This window comes from Globicephala melas, chromosome 6 (assembly GCF_963455315.2).
Source record: "Globicephala melas chromosome 6, mGloMel1.2, whole genome shotgun sequence".
In the NCBI taxonomy this organism is placed as follows: Eukaryota; Metazoa; Chordata; class Mammalia; order Artiodactyla; family Delphinidae; genus Globicephala; species Globicephala melas.
In genome coordinates, this window is record NC_083319.1 from 47,434,711 (window position 1) to 47,456,221 (window position 21,511).

The following is a 21,511-nucleotide window of genomic DNA, read 5'->3' on the forward strand; positions in this document are numbered from 1 at the left end:
ACTAACAGATCTGGATTTCACTATGTGAATGGCAGTGTCTTAACACTTCATGGATTTTCTGTGGGACCAGTTTGTCCTCTTTCAATCCATGTACTCCCAGACTGGGGACACTCTCTTTCACTGCTGACTTGTGACCCAGGCTCCTTCTGTCATATGACCCTGCCATATTCAGCTCATGGCTCCCAGGGTTGTCCTGCAGTTGGTCTCCAATCCATGGAATCAAAGTGTGGCTGCCTCTGCAGAGGGAGCAGGTCCTTCTTTGGGAGGAATGTGCCACCATTCACTTCTTTTTTTTAATTTAATTTTTATTTTATATTGGGGTATAGTTGATTTACAATGTTGTTAGTTTCAGGTGTACAGCAAAGTGGCTCAGTTATACATATACATACAATGATTCTTTTCCCATATAGGTTATTACAGAATATTGAGTAGAGTTCCCTGTGCTATACAGTAGGTCCTTATGGATTATCTATTTTATATATAGGGTTGTGTATCTGTTAATCCCAAACTGCTAATTTATCCCCACCTCCCCCCACACACACCTTTCCCCTTCGGTAACAATAAGTTTGTTATCGAAGTCTGGGAGTCTGTTACTGTTGTGTAAGTAAGTCCATTAATATCATCTCTTTAGATTCCACATATAAGCAATATCATATGATATTTGTCTTTCTTTGTTTTACTTCACTTAGTCTGATAATCTCTAGGTCCATCCATGTTGCTGCAAATGGCATTATTTCATTCTTTTTAATGGCTGAGTAATATTCCATTGTATATATGTACCACATCTTCTTTATCCATTCATCTGTCGATGAGCATTTAAGTTGCTTCCATGTCCTGGCTATTGTAAATAGTGCTGCAATGAACATCAGGGTGCATGCATCCTTTCAAATTATGGTTTTCTCTGGGTATACGCCCAGCTGTATTTTTAGTTTTGGGTTTTTTTTTTTTTTTGTATTTTTAGTTTTTTAAGGAAGCTTCATTCTGTTCTACATAGTGGCTGTACCAATTTACATTCCCACCAAGAGTGTAGGAGGGTTCCCTTTTCTCCACACCCTCTCTAGCATTTACTGTTTGTAGACTTTTTAATGATGGCGATTCTGACCAGTGTGAGGTGATACCTCATTGCAGTTTTGATTTGCATTTCTCTAATAATTAGTGATGTTGAGCATCTTTTCATGAGCTTTTTGTCAATCTTTATATCTTATTTGGAGAAATGTCTATTTAGGTGTTCTGCCTATTTTTTGATTGGGTTTATTTTTTTTGATATTGAGCTGCATGCGCTGTTTGTATATTTTGGAAATTAATCCTTTGTCAGCTGCATCATTTGCAAATATTTTCTCCCATTCTGTGGGTTGTCTTTTCATTTTGTTTATGGCTTCCTTTGCTGTGCAAAAGCTTTTACGTTTTATTAGGTCCTATTTGTTTATTTTTGTTTTTATTTTCATTACTCTAGGAGGTGGATCCAAAAAGATATTGCTGCAATTTATGTCAAAGAGCATTCTGCCTATGTTTTCCTCTGAGAGTTTTATAGTATCTGGTCTTACATTGAGGTCTTTAATCCATTTTGAGTTTATTTTTGTGCATGGCGTTAGAGAGTGTTCTAATTTCTTTTACATGTAGCTGTCCAGTTTTCCCAGCAACATTTATTGAAGAGGCTGTCTTTTCTCCATTCTGTATTCTTGCCACCTTTGTCATAGATTAATTTATGGTGGGGGTGTGGGTTTATTTCTGGGCTTTCTATCCTGTTCCATTGATTGGTATTTGTTTTTGTGCCAGCACCATATTGTTTTCATGGCTGTAGCTTTGTAGTATAGTCCAAAGTCAGGGAGCCTGATTCCTCCAGCTCTGTTTTTCTTTCTCAGGATTGCTTTGGCTATTTAGGGTCTTTTGTATCTCCATACAAATTAAAAAATTTTTTGTTCTAGTGCTGTGAAAAATGCCTTTGGCAGTTTGACAGGGATTGCATTAAATCTGTAGATTATTTTGGGTAGTATAGTCATTTTGACAGTATTGACTCTTCCAATCCAAGAACACGGTATATCTTTACATCTGTTTGTGTCATCTTCGATTTCTTCCTCAGCATTGTGTAGTTTTCAAAGTGGCTCCTTAGGGAGATTTATTCAGAGGTATTTTATTCTTTTTGATGCAGTGGTAAATGGGATTATTTCCTTAATTTCTCTTTCTGATCTTTCATTGTTAGTGTATAGAAATGCAACAGATTTCTGCATATTAATTTTGTATCCTGCAACTTTACCAAATTCATTGATGAGCTCTAGTAGTTTTCTGGTAGCATCTTTAGGATTTTCTCTGTATAGTGTCATGTCATCTGCAGATAGTGACAGTTTTATGTCTTCTTTTCCAATTTGTATTCCTTTTATTTCTTTTTCTTCTCTGATTGCTGTAGCTAGGACTTCCAAAACTATGTTGAATAAAAGTGGTGAGAGTGGACATCCTTGTCTTGTTCCTGATCTTAGAGGAAATGCTTTCAGCTTTTCACCATTGATTATGTTGTTAGCTGTAGGTTTGTCATATATGACCTTTATTATGTTGAGGTATGTTCCCTCTATTCCCACTCTGGAGAGTTTTTATCATAAATGGATGTGAAATTTTATCAGTGGCTTTTTCTGCATCTATTGAGATGATCATATGGTTTTTATTCTTTAATTTGTTAATGTGGTGTATCACACTGATTGATCTGTGGGTATTGAAAAATTCTCACAACCCTGGGATAAATCCCACTTGATCATGGTGTATGATCCTTTTAATGTATTCTTGGATTCGATTTGCGAGTATTTTGTTGAGGATTTTTGAGTCTATATTCATCACTGATATTGGCCTGTAATTTTCTTTTTTTGTGGTATCTTTGTCAGGTTTTTTTTTTTTTTTTTTTTTTTGCGGTATGCGAGCCTCTCACTGTTGTGGCCTCTCCCGTTGTGGAGCACAGGCTCCGGACGCGCAGGCTCAGCGGCCATGGCTCACGGGCCCAGCCGCTCCGCGGCATGTGGGATCTTCCCGGACCGGGGCACGAACCTGTGTCCCCTGCATCGGCAGGCGGACTCTCAACCACTGTGCCACCAGGGAAGCCCCTCTTTGTCAGGTTTTGGCATCAAAGTGATGGTGGCCTCATAGAATGAGTTCCGAAGTGTTCCTTCCTCTGCAATTTTTTGGAATAGTTTCAGGATAGGTGTTAACTCTTCCTAAATGTTTGGTAGAATTCACCTGTGAAGCCTTCTGGTTCTGGACTTTTGTTTGTTGGGAGTTTTTAAATCACAAACTCGATTTCAGTACTTGTGATTGGTCTGTTCATATTTTCTGTTTCTTCCTGGTTCAGTCTTGGGATATTGTACCTTTCTAAGAATTTGTCCATTTCTTCTAGGTTGTCCATTTTATTGGCATAGAGTTACTTGTAGTAGTCTCTTATGGTCCTTTGTATTTCTGTGGTGTTGGTTGTAACTTTTTTTCATTTCTAATTTTATTGATTTGGGCCCTCTCCCTTTTTTTTCTTGATGAGTCTGGCTAGAGGTTTATCAATTTTGTTTATCTTTTCAAAGACCCAGATTTTAGTTTCATTGATCTTTTCCATTGTTTTCTTCATCTCTATTTCATTTATTTCTTCTCTGATTTTTTATTATTTCTACTAACTTTGGGTTTTGTTTGTTCTTTAGATGTAAGGTTAGGTCATTTATTTGAGATTTTTCTTGTTTCCTGAGGCAAGCTTGTATAACTATAAACTTTCCACTTAGAACTGATTTTGCTGCATCCCATAGGTTTTGGTTTGTCCTGTTTTCATTTTCATTTGTCTCTAGGTATTTTTTGATTTCCTCTTCGACTTCTTCAGTGATTCACTGGTTGTTTAGTAGCATATTCTTCAGCCTCCACGTTTGTGTGTGTGTGTGTGTGTGTGTGTGTGTGTGTTTTGTTGTAGTTTATTCTTAGGACAGGGCCGAAAGTAAGCTCATCACACGAGATGAATTGTGCCAAAGCACAGCAGTAGAGGGCTGCCGCTCGCTCAGGCAAAGCAGCGCCGTCTGTCTTGCTGTGGTAACTTTTATTAAAGCATTATCTAGGTTTACACTTTAAGACTTGTTTTCTTAACATTTCAGAAGTGCCAAAGCAGCAACCTATGTTTTTATTAATTATACAAGCAATAATTGGCTTTCGTGAGCACCTGCCGTGCTTCGTCCTTGAGCGCGAAAGCAGCACAAAGTTCCCACCATTATTTTGATTATACTGAAGTAGCACAAGGACATTTCCTTGCGTTCCCACCACTCTGATTATACTGAGGACATCTCATGGATCAGTGCCCAAAGCACTCAGTGCTTCTTTGCAGGCCCCGGGTTTGCCGGGGGGGCGCTCAAAGCATTCAGAACTGTTCACAACTCTGGCTTATTCGCATGCCCCCGGTTTGCCGGGGGGGGGGCTCAAAGCAATCAGGACTGTTTGCAGTTCTGGCTTATTCGTCAGCCCCCAGTTTGCTGGGGGGGAGGGCTCATGGGTCACGTCTCCTTTCCATGTCCTCAGTTATTCCACTACATTTCCCCCTTTTTCGTTTTACAATTTTTGCAGCATCAAGGAGAACACGGCAGCATTACTCTCGGTACTAAACTACATGGAATTATTTTGCAGCTTGTGCAGCATCAAGGAAAACACAGCAGCTTGTTGCGATGTTGCATGGCGGGTAGCTTTCACTCGTCGTCGGACTACAATTAAACATATGATTATTATTATAATGAGCATTAGCAATCCTGCAGTAGAAGCTGTTATGGCTATAATACCCATGACAGCTGCAATCAACGTTCCTACAAATCTTTTACTTCTTTTTAATGCATCAGCTAAATATTGCAAAACAGCCATAGGAAGAGATTCTTGCCATTCCCTTCCAAGATTGACAGGGAGCCAAAGACCTGTCCGAGCTCATAAGATATACAAACTTTCAGTAGATATGTTAAAATACTAGAGTTAATGCAGGTATATAGAGAGCAATTTTTACACATTATAATACCTTGAGTCTCATTCCATACAGCTGGTCCCTTTAACAATATATAAGGTAATTTCACACAACTACGAGTATACCGAGTAACATCTTTATGAAAAATCAAACTATGATTTTCGGATTTGTTAACCATATGTCCTACCCAGGCATTAATCTTTCTCAGAGCTGCCATAAGCTTCCATAAGTCCTTTTGGATAGGATATCCATTTAAATGAGGACCAGGAGGAGAAAACCCTCCAGCATGCCATACTATGGTATCATTAATAGTATTGCTATAAATAGTGTTATCCTCTTTATGCCAGTATAAATTCTTCAAACCCTTTTTTCCTCGGGCGGAGCCAAAAGGGCTCGAATCAATGACGCTTCCCCAAGAAGTATTAACAAGAACCCGAGCCATTTCTCCTCGGCATCGAGTCCAATGGACCCAATCCGATAATCGATCCATAAGAGGCACCCGGCGTGGAGGCAAATAAGGTGCAGAAACATTTTCATTAAGAGTGGAATTAGAACTTTTAAAACTATAAGCACTCAAAAGATATAACCCATGATATCTGCTTTCATTTTTGACAGCACTTAACCATGCCTGATAATTCATTTTAAGGCAATGATCTCCCTTTCCCATACAAATAGGAGATCCATTAACACCCACCGTGTAATTCTCTATTATCCTTCCTTCCTTCTTCCGGCTTCAAAGGGCCTCTGTCATCAAAAGGACCAGGCAACCATCCAGACTCATTTACATATATGAGAATTGGGGCATCCCACCAGGTAACCCCCATATTAAGAGGAGGGTTAGGAATATAAGTCCAATAAGTATGGTTAGTACAATTTATCTCATTGGCTGATATGCTTATTACCTGTGCAGACAACATTGCCAACATAGCTACAAAAAGATTGGTGCTAGTGAGGGGTTTAAATGACAAGATTTTCAGCAGTGCCTGCAAACTTTTTCACTTGCCCCAAGTCAATGGAGACGCCCTCTTTGTTTGATCCCATGGCACACGGAATGCTCTCTTGCTCAAATCCATCTCCGCAAATCCCTTCGTCATTCCCGTCACATCAAGGCTACGCTTAGTTGCCATCCCGAAGCTTTATCTTCTTAGCCGGCACCCAATAGGATTCAGCTCCTGCAGAAACAAAAGCATATCCTCGACCCCAACGAAGAACCTCGCCAGGTTCCCAAGTGTTAGTATTTTCATTTAATATAAAAACAGATTGTCTAAGTTCTTGTGTACTTATTTTTGTCCAATGTCTGTCAGCTGCACTAAGATCATCTTCTCCATGATTCAAAAAATTAAGAGTAAATAAAGCGATATGTATTCTTTTCCTAGGACTTTGTACCTCATCTCCCCCTTTTTGTTTTATAAGCATTTCTTTCAAAGTGCGGTTTTGTCGTTCAATAACCGCTTGTCCCGTACTGTTTCCTGGGATACCTGTAACATGCCGTATATTATGTGTGGCAAAAAAAGTCTGACATTTTTGAGAGTGATATGCAGAAGCATTATCAGTTTTTATGCTGTTGGGAATTTTCGTACAGCAAAAGCTTCTAATAAATGAGTTATTACAGCATCAGCTTTTTCAGAAGATAATGGAGTTGCCCATGAGAAATGAGAGTAGGTATCTACAGAATGATGAATATATTTTAACTTTCCAAAACCAGGATATTGAGTTACATCCATTTGCCAGATAGCATTAGCAGATAAGCCTTTAGGGTTAACTCCAATATTCAAACAAGGTTGATTAATAGCAGCACATTGCGGGCATGTACGGAGAATAGTTTTTGCTTGTTTCCATGTAAGATTAAATTTATTTTTTCAATCTTCTGGCATTAGTATGATATCTGTGATGTTCTGCTGTAGCTAATTGTACGGTACCCACTAAAGTATCAATAAAATCATTTCCATCTACCAATGGACCGGGTAAATGAGTATGAGCACGAATATGAGTAATATAAAGTGGTGCAGTACGTAGTCTAATTATATGTTGTATTTGCAAAAATAAAGAATGCAGTTCTGATCCATTATTTGGGATAAAAGCGGTCTCAATATTTTTAACTGTAAATTCCACATACTGAGAGTCTGTAATTATATTAAGAGCAATTGGATAATCTTGTAACAATAGTATTACAGCAAATAGTTCTGCTTTTTGAACTGAAACATATGGAGATTGTAACACCTTTTGATCATGACTGTTAGCATATCCTGCTCTTCCCGTTTTATTGGCATCAGTAAAAAAAGTTGGTCCTATAACAGGATCTAAATGAACTATTTTTGTCGAAATCCAATTAGTCTTTTTCAAAAATTGTAAACGTTTTTCAGAAGGATGATGATTATGTATTTTACCTATATAATGAGCACAGGCAATTTGCCAGTTATCCTCTAGTTGAAAAAGAGTTTGTATTTCTTTGTTTGAAAAAGGGACTATAAGTTCATGTGGGTCCTGACCACATAGTTGCCTTAATCGTTACCTACCTTTAATAATAATATCAGCTATTTTTTGTATATAAGATTGTAATTTCTTTTGAGCTTTTTGAGCTAAAAATATCCATTCTATGAGATTATCTTGTTGTTGTAGTAAACCAGTAGGAGAATGAGGAGTATGAAATACAATAAGTCGTAAATGATCGAGAGATTCAATCCGATCCAATTGTGCATCATGTATATGTTTTTCTATCCATTTAAGTTCTTGTTCAGCCTGGGGAGAAAGTTCACGGTGACTATTTCAAGGTCTTCTATCTAGGTATGCTTCTGAAAACATATCAATTTTTTAACATGTTTTCAGTAGCATAACCAGACAAGAGTCCCCGAACATAATTAGAATGCATCCCATACGCATTAATGGCTTCTTTTAGCATTTTTAAAATTTTTATATCATGATGGTTATACTCAACATTTACATATCCATTTGGAAATTGATCATTAGCAGGCATAGCTTGTCTAACAGTAGGGAAAGCAAAAAATGATTTAGAATATTGCTTTTCTTGTTTATTCATCTCTTCTTTCAACAACAGTCTATTAGATTCAGGTTTTAGAGGAAAGCGAAACTGACGAGAGGCTCCAACAGGATAAGCTAATTCTAAAGGAGGAGCCGAAGGAATAGTAGGACATGGCTCCTGATATGAAGGAGTAGTAGTATTGCTTTTATTTTCTTCCAGTTTAGTCATCAAATTTTTTAACTTTGAAAGTATATCAGAAATCTCATTCTGTTGAGAAAGTGGCATTTCATTTTGTTTGCTAGCCTGCTCCCGATCTTTATTACCATCAGAAAAAGCCCCTTCATCACTGGAATCCGAAAAATCCTCTCCTGTCTCAGACACAAGGGGAGGAGGAAGCGGAGGAAAGTCCTCTATAGGAGACTCACGAAACAGAGTACGAAAAGCAGCAGAAGGATCGGGAGCAGAATTCGGACGCTGAGAACGCGCCCCATAGTGACTTTCAGTTTCAGATTGTAATGGTTCCAGGGAAAGGGAAATTAATTTACAAAGAGACCAAACACGGACAGATATAGGGTCTCCATGCTGATGAGCTCTTCTTAAGGCTCGCATAACCTGTTTCCAAACTTTTAAATTCAACTGGTTATGACCAGTAGGTCGAAACCAGTAACAATGTTTACGAACCAGCGCAAACAATTCATCAAAAGATTCTTGTTTCACTTTCACTCCTGAACTCTGTAATAACTGTTTCAGGAGTTTAACGTATTGAAATTCTACTGAATGGGAATTCCCCATTACAGTTACTCTACTGTTGCCGAAGGTTTCGCTTACTCTGAGCGGACCAATTTCCCCTGCGGTCCCGCGATCACGTCATTACTTACGTTCAGGTCCCTGTTCGGGCGCCAAGTGTTGTAGTTTATTCTTAGGACAGGGCCGAAAGTAAGCTCATCACACGAGATGAATTGTGCCAAAGCACAGCAGTAGAGGGCTGCCGCTCGCTCAGGCAAAGCAGCGCCGTCTGTCTTGCTGTGGTAACTTTTATTAAAGCATTATCTAGGTTTACACTTTAAGACTTGTTTTCTTAACATTTCAGAAGTGCCAAAGCAGCAACCTATGTTTTTATTAATTATACAAGCAATAATTGGCTTTCGTGAGCACCTGCCGTGCTTCGTCCTTGAGCGCGAAAGCAGCACAAAGTTCCCACCATTGTTTTGATTATACTGAAGTAGCACAAGGACATTTCCTTGCATTCCCACCACTCTGATTATACTGAGGACATCTCATGGATCAGTGCCCAAAGCACTCAGTGCTTCTTTGCAGGCCCCCAGTTTGCCAGGGGGGGCGCTCAGAGCATTCAGAACTGTTCACAACTCTGGCTTATTCGCATGCCCCTGGTTTGCCGGGAGGGCTCAAAGCAATCAGGACTGTTTGCAGTTCTGGCTTATTCGCCAGCCCCCAGTTTGCTGGGGGGGGGGGGGAGGGCTCATGGGTCACGTCTCCTTTCCATGTCCTCAGTTATTCCACTACAGTGTTTACAGTTTTTTTTTCTTGTAGTTGATTTCTAATCTCATAGTGTTGTGTTTGGAAAATATGCTCGATACGATTTCAATTTTCTTAAATTACCAAGACTTGTTTTGTGGCCCAGCCTGTGATCTATCCAGAAGAGTGTTCCATGTGCAATTGAAAAGAATGTGTATTCTTCTGTTTTTGGATGGAATGCTCTGTAAATATCAATTAAGTCCATCTGATCTAATGTGTCATTTGAAACCTGTGTTTCCTTATTGATATTCTGTCTGGATGATCTGTCCATTTTGTAAGTGGGGTGTTAAAGTCTCTCACTATTATTGTGTTACTCTCAATTTCTCCTTTTATGGCTGTTAGCATTTGCCTTATGTATTGAGGTGCTCCTATGTTGGGTGCATGTATAATTACAATTGTTATATCTTCTTCTTAGATTGATTCCTTGATCATTATGTAGTGTCCTTCTTTGTCTTTTGTTAACAGTGTTTAAAGTCTATTTTGTCTGATATGTGTATTGCTATTCCAGCTTTCTTTTGATTTCCATTTGCATGGAATACCTTTTCCATCCCCTCACTTTCAGTCTGTATGTGTCCCTAGATCTGAAGTGGGTCTCTTGTAGACAGCATATATATGGGTCTTGTTCTTGTATCTATTCAGCCAGTCTATGTCTTTTCATTGGAGCATTTAATCCATTTATGTTTAAGGTAATTATTGATATGTATGTTCTTATTGCTGTTTGTTTCTGTAGGTCATTTTTTCCCTTTCCTCTTTTGTTCACTTGTGATTTGATGACTGTCTTTAGTGTTAGGCAGCCTGTCTGCTGATGGGTGGGTCTGTGTTCCTGTCCTGTTGATTGTTTGGCCTGAGCCGTCCCAGCACTGGAGCCTACAGGCCATTGGGTGAGGCCAGGTCTTGTTGCTACTGATCCAAGCAGTATGTCTGCCTGTAGGAAGAGTTCAAGTAGATGTGCACTCCCTGCTATTTCCGCCACCATATTTTATGACCCCAGAGAGATCCACGGCCGTCCCCCAACCCCACCTCCCCAGCAGGCCCTGCAAGACCAGCAGATAAGTCTGGCCCAGGCTTCTATGAAGTCACTGCTTTTGCTCTGGGTCCTGATGTGCACAAGACCTCGTGTGCACCCTCCTTGAGTGGAGTCTCTGTTTCCCCCAGTACTGTGGAGCTCCTACAATCAAGCCCCACTGGCCTTCAAAGCCAAATGCTCTGGGGGCTCCTCCTCCCGATGCCAGACCCCTCAGCTGGGGAGCCTAATGTGGGACTCAGAGCTCTCAGTCCTGTGGGAGATATTCTGCAATATAATTATTCCCCAGTTTGTGGGTCACCCACCCAGGTGGTATGGGATTTGATCATATTGCATCTCTTGTGGTTTCTTCTTTATGTCTTTGGATGTAGAATATCTTTTTTTTTTAGTAGGTTCCAGTCTTTTTTTATTGATGGTTGTTCAGCAGTTGTGATTTTGGTGTGCTCGTGAGAGGAGGTGAGCCAATTCTGATTTCCTTTAGAATCAATTACGCCACGCTAAATGGTCTACAGTACCATAAATGACATTAAATGAAGGTTGTATATGCATTTATGTTGACTTCTTTCTTACCTGGGCATTAATTTTATAGGGAACATGAAGATTTTGTACAGGTTTTTTTTCATAATGGTGTCTTTTTCCCTCTATAAGTTACAGTAAATAAGCGACTCAAAAGAGATTGTGCAATTGTCCTGGATATCAACAGATCTATCACTGAGCTTAAAAAAGCAACCACAAACAACCCAAACTCCATAGCTTCTCTTTTACATGCACACTACCAAAACTTTGCCATGAGATTTTACTGAGTGCATACTGTGCCACTGCACCAGGCTGGGACATGTTTGTGATACTGAAGGTTTTGTTGTGGTTATATGAATTAATTCAGAATACATAATTTTCAAAGCCCGATTCATCTTTCATAGTTCAGCTAGGAGGAAAGTGTTCATGAATTGAAAGAAGTATGTGTGCTGCTTTTTCTGAGCCTCTTAGGTTATCCTTTGAAATAACAGAAGCCTCTCATGTCTTTATCTGTTCATGTGCTTCAGTCAATGTTTTCAAAGTGCTTTCCAAGCACAAAGACATCTCTGCATTTATTCCCCAGCTCAGGTGTGGATGGAATCAACTCTTGCAGAAAGAGAAAGAAAACATCAAAGCTCTTTCAGGTCTCTCAAGTACTCCAGGAAGCAAATTTAGTCATGAGAAAAATCAAGAGTAAAATTCTTCCTTGGTTTACTCATTTATGGATCGTGGCTTTATTTGACAGCAGTAAAACGAAAGTGTGATGTGGAGACTATCCAGGATTAAAAGGACAGAAATTAACTTCACAGTGAAGCTTCAAGTTTAGGTTTTTAAGCAAGTGTATGAGAACCTCTTATCATATGAATAAATGGTAATCTTTCTAGGGCCTTTATTTCTCTTATGTTAGATTTTACTGCTATGACTTTGAGCTTTCTTTCTACAAATAGGGAAACAAATGTTTGTTTTATTCCCTATAGGGTGAGCAGAATCTAGGCAATTGAGGAAGGCCCCAGTGATTTGAGAAATTCCATGATATCTGTTCATATTTTAGTACTTTTTACCTTGGGGCAAAAATGTTTTATTTTTTCTTAGTTACCACTGAAAAATTTCTCTACAAAGTTTTTGCCATAGAGAATGCTTTTTTTTTTTTTTTTTTGCGGTACACGGGCCTCTCTCTGTTGTGGCTTCTCCCGTTGCGGAGCACAGGCTCAGCAGCCATGGCTCACGGGCCCAGCCGCTCCGCGGCATGTGGGATCTTCCAGGACCGGGGCACGAACCCGTGTCCCCTGCATCGGCAAGCAGATGCTCAATCACTGCGCCACCAGGGAAGCCCGAGAATGCTTTTTTGTTTGTTTGTTTTTGCGGTACGCGGGCCTCTCACTGCCGTGGCCCCTCCCGCCGCGGAGCACAGGCTCCGGACGCACAGGCCCAGCAGCCATGGCCCACAGGCCTAGCCGCTCCGCGGCATCTGGGATCCTCCCGGACTGGGGCACGAACCCGCACCCACTGCATCGGCAGGCGGACTCCCAACCACTGCACCACCAGGGAAGCCCTAGAGAATGCTTTTTTAGCCACCTCTCTCTCTCTTTCCAGGCTGAAATATAGATCTTACTAATATAGAAGCATGAAAAAATTCAAGGAGTATGACAAATTTAATGTAACTTTACAGTGATAGTGTAGGCAGCCTTGATGGTAAAAGGAGATGAGTCTGAATTAGTGAAAAGAAGTTAGTTATACTTTAAAATAATGTTCTGTCATTTCAAAGAACAGAATACTTCACTTATCCCATTTACAAACAGGGTTTGAAAAAATAACCCTACTCCTTGTTAGTGACAACTAACTGCTTGTGGGCCCAGTTCCTCTGAGTGCCTTTTCATGGAGTCTTAAAATACCCTACTACAGGCCCTTTTTGCTACTGGCAGTTATATGTATTTCATGTCTAAATGGCAGTTATATATATTTCATGTCTTATTTTATTTAAATCCTGAATTGAGTACCATGCAGTAATTTGTTTTTGTCTATTAAGTACCCATTACAGAACTCTGGCCTACAGTGTGCAAATTAAATGAGGCAGACTTTATTGCTATACATAATGCACATGAACATTCTCTTCTGGGTATTTTGACTAAGTTGTTCCTTAGGAGGAAAAAAAAGATGCTTAGTAAGTTGCTCAGAACATTGAGGGAGAATTTATAGACCAGATCTACTACTCTTATAGGCTTCTTGTTATAAATAAAAAATAATGAACATAGTGCCGAATAGTGCCAGAAAAAATCAGATTTAATCCTTACAGAATATTTTTATGTACAGAGATATCCTTAACACCACTTGATTTCAATTCTAAAAAACTGAGAAAAACACATTTTAAATGATTTTTATTTCTGTTCAGTTTGTATTCATTTTAAAGATAATAACTACCATACAGTGAGCACTCGCTTTGTTCCAGCTGCTATCTTAAGTGCTGGCTATGTATTATTTTATTTAATCCTCATGATCCTAAGGCAGGCCCTCATGTCATGGCCAAATCACAGAATGAAGTCATGGAGACTTAAAGTATACAGCTCAAATGACACTGGAAACTGCTTCCTCAGTGCTGGTGATAACCCATTGGAGGTTCAAGAAACCAAGGGGGAAATTCGCTATCAGCATTTAAAAAATTACAGAGAATAGAACAGAATGAGAAATAGCCCAGGGTATCACAGATAGGGAAAGTAGCATTTTGTGAGACGTTGGTTTTAAATGCTCATGCACGTGTGTATGTGTGAACTAATTCTTGATGTTAAAGTGCATGTCTCATTCTGGGTTGTGGCTTAAAAAATAAGAAATATCAACTATGCTTAAATCAAAGGCAACAGTAATCTGATTCTAAAGAGCTGAACATTATAACTATAGCTTAATTTTTAAAAGCTGTGTATAGTGACTATTATAGGATAGAAGATACATGTTGGCCCACAGCTAAATATTCTATTTTTTTCCAGTCTTATGATATTTCTTTTTTTCTTATTGAGATAGCATTGGTTTATAACATTATATAAGTTTCATATGTACAACATTATATTTCTACTTCTGTATACACTACAGCATGCTCACCACCAAAAATTTTAGTTTCCATCCATCACCAGACAGTTGACCCCCTTCAATCTTAAAATTCACGTTAAAAGGAGAAACCACTTTAAGATTAATCCCCCTTCTATCAGATCGATAGAACTCACAACAACAAAAACACATAAACACAAAATCTCGTTTATTTTTGTCTGAAGCAAAAAGGAGCTCACTCAGCATAGGAACAATAAGCAAATCATACAAATATTGAGAAAAAATGTTCCCATGAATACATATGTATATATATTCTTAATAGCAGCGATCAGAAGTTTAACACAATGTAAGGTGGTTTTCAATAAAGAATGCTTTCTGACGGGCTTTTGAGTAGGAAGTGAACACATCAATCACATAATGGCTGTTACTCAAGTCACTTGAATCCGGTGGACTGTGGAAACCATCTTGGAATTTATATTTAGTTTCACCATTGGCCTGTTCAACTTTTGCATTTCACTCAATTTGTATCAGATTTACAAATTAACTCCTCACCTCTTGATCTCTCACACTTAAGACTGTAGGAGGGAAATGAAGGAGGGGCTGGGCATGAAAACATGCATGGGACCAATGCCAGGGTTTCTAATACGTGTCTGTTCATTTCTGCACTTCTTTCCATGCTTTAGAGACATTAAAAAAGTGTCAGGGTCCAAAGTCATACCTAAAGTGGCTAAGTAGATCTGAAATTGCAAAGAAAAAAAACCTTAAAAATTCACAAAAATCCACCAGTTTAAACATTTCTTCAAGACATTGCCCATGACATATTTTGTAGTCTACCTTTCAATAACTCAGAACACTCTTTAAAAGAAAAAAAACATGTGATTGCTTCCAGCATCATCACCTCTGTCCAGCAGGCTACAGGAGCATCCAGCTCAGGATATCTTCCATGTATAGCACACATGTAGAATTGATACAATGTGCCTTCCAGCTTGTCTTTAAAGCTTTCCATATGTCTGGTTCTGAGGTGAAAAAATTAAAAACAGGAAGAGTCTGGAAGGGAATGAAGATTCAAACTACATTGCTGGATCTCACAGCCATTGTTTCCCTTCTGAGATCTCAACTGTAGCTGCCAACAGGGATATTCAAGGGCACACTTCAAATCAGCTAAGCGTAACAGGGGTGTTTCCCCACTGCCTTCCTTTCTTGACCGTGCAGAATTCTCACAAAAATTAAAAGAGATGCAGTGAGGTTCAATGCTCATAATATTAATTTAGAAAGACCTCCTCCTAGCATGAAGGAAGCTTATTCCAAGATATTCTCTTGGATTCTAAAACCTTTGACAATTAGATCAGAAGAAGCTGGGAGAATAAATAAGGGGACAGAGTTTCCTTGGTCTCAGTTTACAATTACCAGGACAACCTTTCCTGTTCTAATCCTACATTTTACTCTTTTTTGAAAATTAAATTCATGTTGGCTGATTAGCCTGCTTTTCTGTTCTGGTTGCAAAAATATTTTTAAATGTATGATAGTCACTACTATTGAATACGTTTTTACCTGTTAAAGTGTATTCCATTAAAAATATCATGAAACCTGAGGCAAATAGTGCAGAGTAGGGTGAGGGGGCTGAGAAGATGTTTTAATTCTTCCTTTCCTGTCAGAGAGCAAAATATTCACACATAAAGTGACAAATAGGATTGGCTTGGAATACTGCCTTTCCGCAATTCAGAAAGTCAACCCACATTAAGTAAAGGCAACATTTCAAAGTGCAGAACATCTGGGCACGTGTATGGCTAATGCCTGCAGTACCGCAAAAAGCATATGCAACATTCAGCAACACTGCACTCTGGGAAATAAAACACATAAGTTATAAGTAATGCAGGGAGATCAAAGTACATGTAAACATTTCAATACATTCTATTCGTACTAGAAAAGATATTCAGGTCTTAACATATTATCAGGGCTAAACTTAATATTTGACAGATTGGTTGTATATGGCCATTATTCCTGCTTCTGATGCCACACTTATTTATATTTGCTGCATGTAAGTCCTAAATCTAAATGAAAGTTGATGTTCAACATCAAAATGTACACCCTTTTGGAAGGTAAAAGTGTAGGATGTTGCAAAGGCTAAGAACAGCTTCTGCCTATTACTGGATCTTGCACATGTCATTCCAAATTCCTAAGCCCACTCATGTGAGTTAGAAACTAGATAACCAAGTTTCTTTGGCAGGAACTGGGGAGATAAAGCAGAAAATACCTACCGGCACTATAGAGAAATGGAAAGAAACTTGGTGGGGCATCTTTGACATGGCTCAGGAACTAGGAATTCTAGACTGAGACTGGAAACTGGGTTTACTGAGTTACTTAATACCTCACAACACAAACCCTGGTTTTTTGTTTCTGCTTTTTAAATAAGACCAAATATTTGTTCTATCTTTAGGTGTAGGGTATACCCAAGTCTAGAAGTGTTTTCTCCAGGGTTGAGGGGCCAGAGACTGAGCAAATTACTGCTGAATTAGCATGACTATATAAGAATAAAATATATAGTACCAGAGAACAAATTTTCTTCTTCATTCTGCAGATACATTACATAAAGTTCTTTACTATAAGGTGATAATAAGGAGTCAGCCCTAAGCCCTAAGCCCTAGGTATGAGTGTTAGGATATATTAAGAAAACTACTCCTTTTCCTTGTTGGTTTATAGGATTTGGAGTTAACTGAGAAAACTATAATATTTAAATAATATTCATATCAATATTTCTTAAGGATTTATCATGAAGTCATAATTTGTTTTTAATTCCACGTTATGGGAAAGCACACTATTAGGAAGCATAAAAACACTCTTTGCTTTGTTTAATGTTTCCAGATGTCTAGTACAGATTAAGTCCTGTTAATATAAACAGTAGTGGGACATCTAAATATTTTTCATTATCCTAAAATTCTAATGTCCTGAAAATTATTAGGAATGAAAAAGACAAGATAAAATTGAAAAATAGAGTACTTTCAATATGCAAGGTTTAAAGATTTTAAATAATATTTATCTAGTAGGATTTGTCCTTCATTTAAAGTTCTAACAGATTGATATCTGAGTATGAAATTTCCAGCAACTATGGAATAGTTCTTTGGGAGAATGGGTCATTGCAATGAAACCCTTCCTTTTAGTATTGACAGCTCCTGGAATCCCGGCACTTGTCCCAATATATGAAAGACTCCAATCTACACAACAGTGGAGTATGAAATTTGTTTCTCTTCTAATAAAAATGAAGCAATAATAGCATCACACAATTATACATTGTGATTTTAAAGTACACAAAAGTATAGCTATTTATGCCATGTAGTTATATGAATAATATTCCTAAGAAACTTTAAATCTTTAATACCCAACTTCTGTCAAACACTTTGAAGCACAGAACTATATTAAGAAAGCATGTGGCATTCAATTTCTGACATTTCATCCCCAAAGAAGGCAAAGCACAACAATAACATATCTCTGAAATGCAAGTTCCATTAAGTGCATATTTCCAGAACACAAGGTCAATCGAGAAATACATTTTAAAATTCAACAAGTTCTCTTTTTAAATTAGTATGCTCAGTATATAATTTTCAAACACAATCTGAAATCATTTTCTAACACGTGTTCATAGTCTAATTTTTTCTCCCTCAAAAATATATTCACTGGTTCATTTTCTGTTTTCTAATTTTCACATTTACTAGCTCAAAATATCTAACCTTATAAGAATATCTTTTCTCTCCACATGTCCAAATGTGAAATAGATTTTATTTAAATCTCATAATAAGAACACCACCAGTAATAACATTCCCTTATGTTTGAGCTTTAAAGTAAATCTAAACAGCTCAAAAAGGCGAAATTTTTAATCCTCCCAACCAGAGAGTTGAGAATTAGAGCAACTTCCTTTGAACGATTTGTCAAGTGAATACTGTAACTAGACACAGAAGGAGATAGTCATCCCAAGAACAAGGTACTGGTTTTTGACTTCCTAACTCCGCCTGGGCACAAGAAAACACAGAACTGTGTTACCCCAGGAGAACTCGTAGATGCAGAGGGTCTTACACTGAGCTCGAAAAGGGAACCACCTGCTTTCCACCCACATACACCTCTTCAATATTTCGGTCATCTCCTGAAAGAAAAATCAAGGAATCATTGTTTATAATCTGAACAGGTAGATATGACCAAAAGAAGACGCTGCACCTAATTTGAGGATTAGAGTCTGAAATACACGCCTAAAGCAGAATTCACATAAAATTGAATCAACCCCCAATCACCGTTCTTTCAGCTGAAGTGAGTGGTTTCCTTTTCCAGCCCCAAGTGTAAAAGAAATACTTATCTTTACACCCCAGAATCATAAGCAGCATGGTGAGATGAAGGGCCTGCAAGAACTGAGCTTTTTTAAGAAATACCACATGTGTCTCTCCCACCCCAAATTCACTCAGAACTCAGAGCTCACTCAACGGAGTGGGAGGAAGAGTAGAATCTTCTGCACTATTTATTTCTCTCTCTCAGTGAATAGAATTGAATGTGAGTACGTTAAAAAGCATGTGTGGCAAGACTCCACCACAATCACAAATACAATGTGCTAGGGCAGACTTGGGGTTACAGAACGAGTGTAGGAAGAAGGTACAGGATGATCTCTTCTCCTTGGCCTGCCATTCCTCAGTTTAGGATTTATGACTATGTTCTAGAGGAGCGTATTCATTTCAAATGGTGCCTTTAAATATTGTGCCATAAATGGGCTCAATGCCAAGGAATGTTAAAAAATATAATGAATCAAAGCAAATGATCACACATAAGGCTTAACATATGGTACAATAAATGCAGAGAGCATACCCAAGAGACAAAGAAAGATTTTATTTAGCATAGAGACATATATACCTACCTAGATAGAGGAACTTCTGGATAATAGCCTAAAATGAAAAATAATAATAAGAAGGAGAAAGAATATTTTGTGCATTTAGAAAAGCAAATTCACAGCCAACAGTGGTTGGCAAAATCCAGAAATATAAATTTATTTCTCAATGGCAAAAATCTGTTTTTATTTTTTTCTAAACACAGACTTTTTTCTTTTGTAAATATATATATTACCAAAATTATGGCTAAACCCACAGAGGAGAAAAATGTGTTAGTTGTACATTTCAGTGCCAAAACTTATTTATATATTTACATAAAAGATGCTATCTTGATTAATCAATGTCTGTTTGCATTTCCACATGTGAATTTCTTTAGTCTTGCATTCTATATCAAAGAGTTATAGTGAAAATATTTTGAATTTAAACCTGAAAAAGGTCTTGAGATAAGACATGTAATCCATCCATTTAAAAGGTATTTTTCTCTGTTGTATACATTAGCCTGGCTGGAAATTGGTCCCAGAAATGGATACACTGATGGCTATTCCAATAACAGAGTTGGGCAGAAAGGGTAAAGGGGAAGACTTATTTGTCATCAACAATCCAGTATCCCAAGTCAAAATGCTAAAGTATGCCCCAAAAGACCTAACTCTACTCATAGGAGTTGGCTTCTGTGGCTAACAATCACTGTCTCACCTAAGCTGGCATCGACTGAACATCCCAAAATCGACTTTTATTAATGAAAAAGAAATGGTCTTTTGCCTAAAAAAAAAGTACTGACTATTAACAAATGTTTCCCATTGCCTGAAAGTTCTTAACATAGAAGCTTGAAATCTTCAGAGGAAAGTGTTAACAAAAATTAAAGAATTTAATTTAGGGCTTCCCTGGTGGTGCAGTGGTTGAGAGTCCGCCTGCTGATGCAGGGGACACAGGTTTGTGCTCCGGTCCAGGAAGATCCCACATGCTGTGGAGCGGCTGGGCCCGTGAGCCATGGCCACTGAGCCTGTGCGCCCGGAGCCTGTGCTCCGCAGCGGGAGAGGCCACAACAGTGAGAGGCCCGCGTACCGCAAAAAAAAAAAAAAAAGAATTTAATTTAATATAATAATTTAAACATTTCAAGAGGTGTATAATACAAGAAAAATGACTGGATGAATGGGTCTAAGCCCTATTCCCAGAAACTCACTCTAATAAAAAAGTAAAAGAATAAGTAATATGTAAATAACTAATGGTATCAACTTCAAATGATCCAGCCCCTTTCTTCAAAAAACCTCAGTATGTTACATTTAGTATCACATTTACTCTCATAAATGGATCAATTTATAAATGGCAGTAGTTAAGTTTTAAAGAAAAACTGTTTCAAAAAGAATTGTTATTAAAGTAAGAACTAGTTTATTTTATACACAGAAAAACATGATAAGAGGAACAAAGTAAAAAAACTCATTTTCTTATAATTAAGAGAATCCATGTAGCATTGTGATCAAGAGCCCAGACTCCAGAAGTCAGAAAGTCCTGGGATGGAATCCAAACTCTGTCTACTAATTACTAGCCATGAGTTCTTAGGTAAACCATTTAGCCTCCCTTAAGCCTCACTGCCCCATAAACGACATGGTAATATTAATAGCACCTGGCTCTCATAATAGTTCTGATAATTAAACAAAAATAATGTATTAATCCCATGCCATCTAGCACACAGCAAGTGTGTTCAATAAGTGGTAGCTATATTATGGCTTCTTATAGCCAAATACCTTCAAATATACAAATATATTCAAAATACAAGTGTTTCTTTAATACCATTATTGTCATGAAATTATAATAACTTAAAAGGATCTAGATTCCAAACTAGGAACCCCAATAGGAAGAGCCGGGTGCGAGGCCTCTGCACATGACCCACTGTGAGCAAATGAAACCTAAGCACAAAGTAAAAAAAAAAGCCATCTCAAGCTGTGACTATTTTCAAGGGGACTGTTTTTCTCTGTGGAACACTGCCTTTGGGGCAAAACAAGGAAGAAGCAGGTGATTCTAATGTGCAATGCAGAAGGAGAGCCACTGCAGGCCAGCTTCTCCAACTCTGCAGGCACTCCAGCTGTGTGGCTGACAGGGTCTGGTGCTCCAGCCGGGTGTCAGGCCTGAGTCTCGGAGGTGGGAGAGCCGAGTTCAGGACATTGGACCACCAGAGCCCTCCTGGCCCCATATAATAATCAATCAGCGACAGCTCTCCCAGAGATCACTGTCTCAATGCTAAGACCCAGCTCCATTCAACAACCAGCAAGCTCCAGTGCTGGACACGCCATGCAAACAACTAGCAAGAAAGGAACACAACCCCACCCATCAGCAGAGAGGCTGCGTAAAATCATAATAAGGTCACAAACAACCCAAAACACACCACCGGATGCGGTCCTGCCCACCAGAAAGACAAGATGCAGCCTCATCCACCAGAACACAGGCACCAGTGCCCTCCACCAGGAAGCCTACACAAACCACAGAACAAACCTTACCCACTGGGGGCAGACATCAAAAACAACGAGAACTATGAACCTGTAGCCTGAGAGAAGGAGACCCCAAACACAGTAAGTTAAGCAAAATGAGAAGACAGAGAAATACGCAGATGAAGG

General features: G+C 38.6%; 1 protein-coding gene and 1 long non-coding RNA gene across 4 annotated transcripts in view; one reads left to right on the plus strand and one right to left on the minus strand.

Moving 5' to 3' along the window:
* Positions 1–21,511, plus strand: part of LOC132597474 (uncharacterized) — a 127,678-nt gene that overhangs the window by 57,815 nt on the left and 48,352 nt on the right. The gene's annotated exons all lie outside the window — the stretch shown is intronic.
* GDA (guanine deaminase) overlaps positions 14,232–21,511 on the minus strand; it is a 133,761-nt gene continuing 126,481 nt past the window's right edge. The window contains exons 13-14 of one of the 2 annotated variants that reach the window (XM_030877008.2): positions 18,932–18,959; positions 14,232–18,175 (exon numbers count right to left, since the gene is read on the minus strand). In XM_030877008.2, coding sequence (XP_030732868.1) covers positions 18,105–18,175; positions 18,932–18,959 — 99 coding nt within the window. In that variant the 3' untranslated portion in view covers positions 14,232–18,104. The remainder of the gene's footprint in view (positions 18,176–18,931; positions 18,960–21,511) is intronic. The other variant, XM_030877007.2, reaches the window with a different exon arrangement.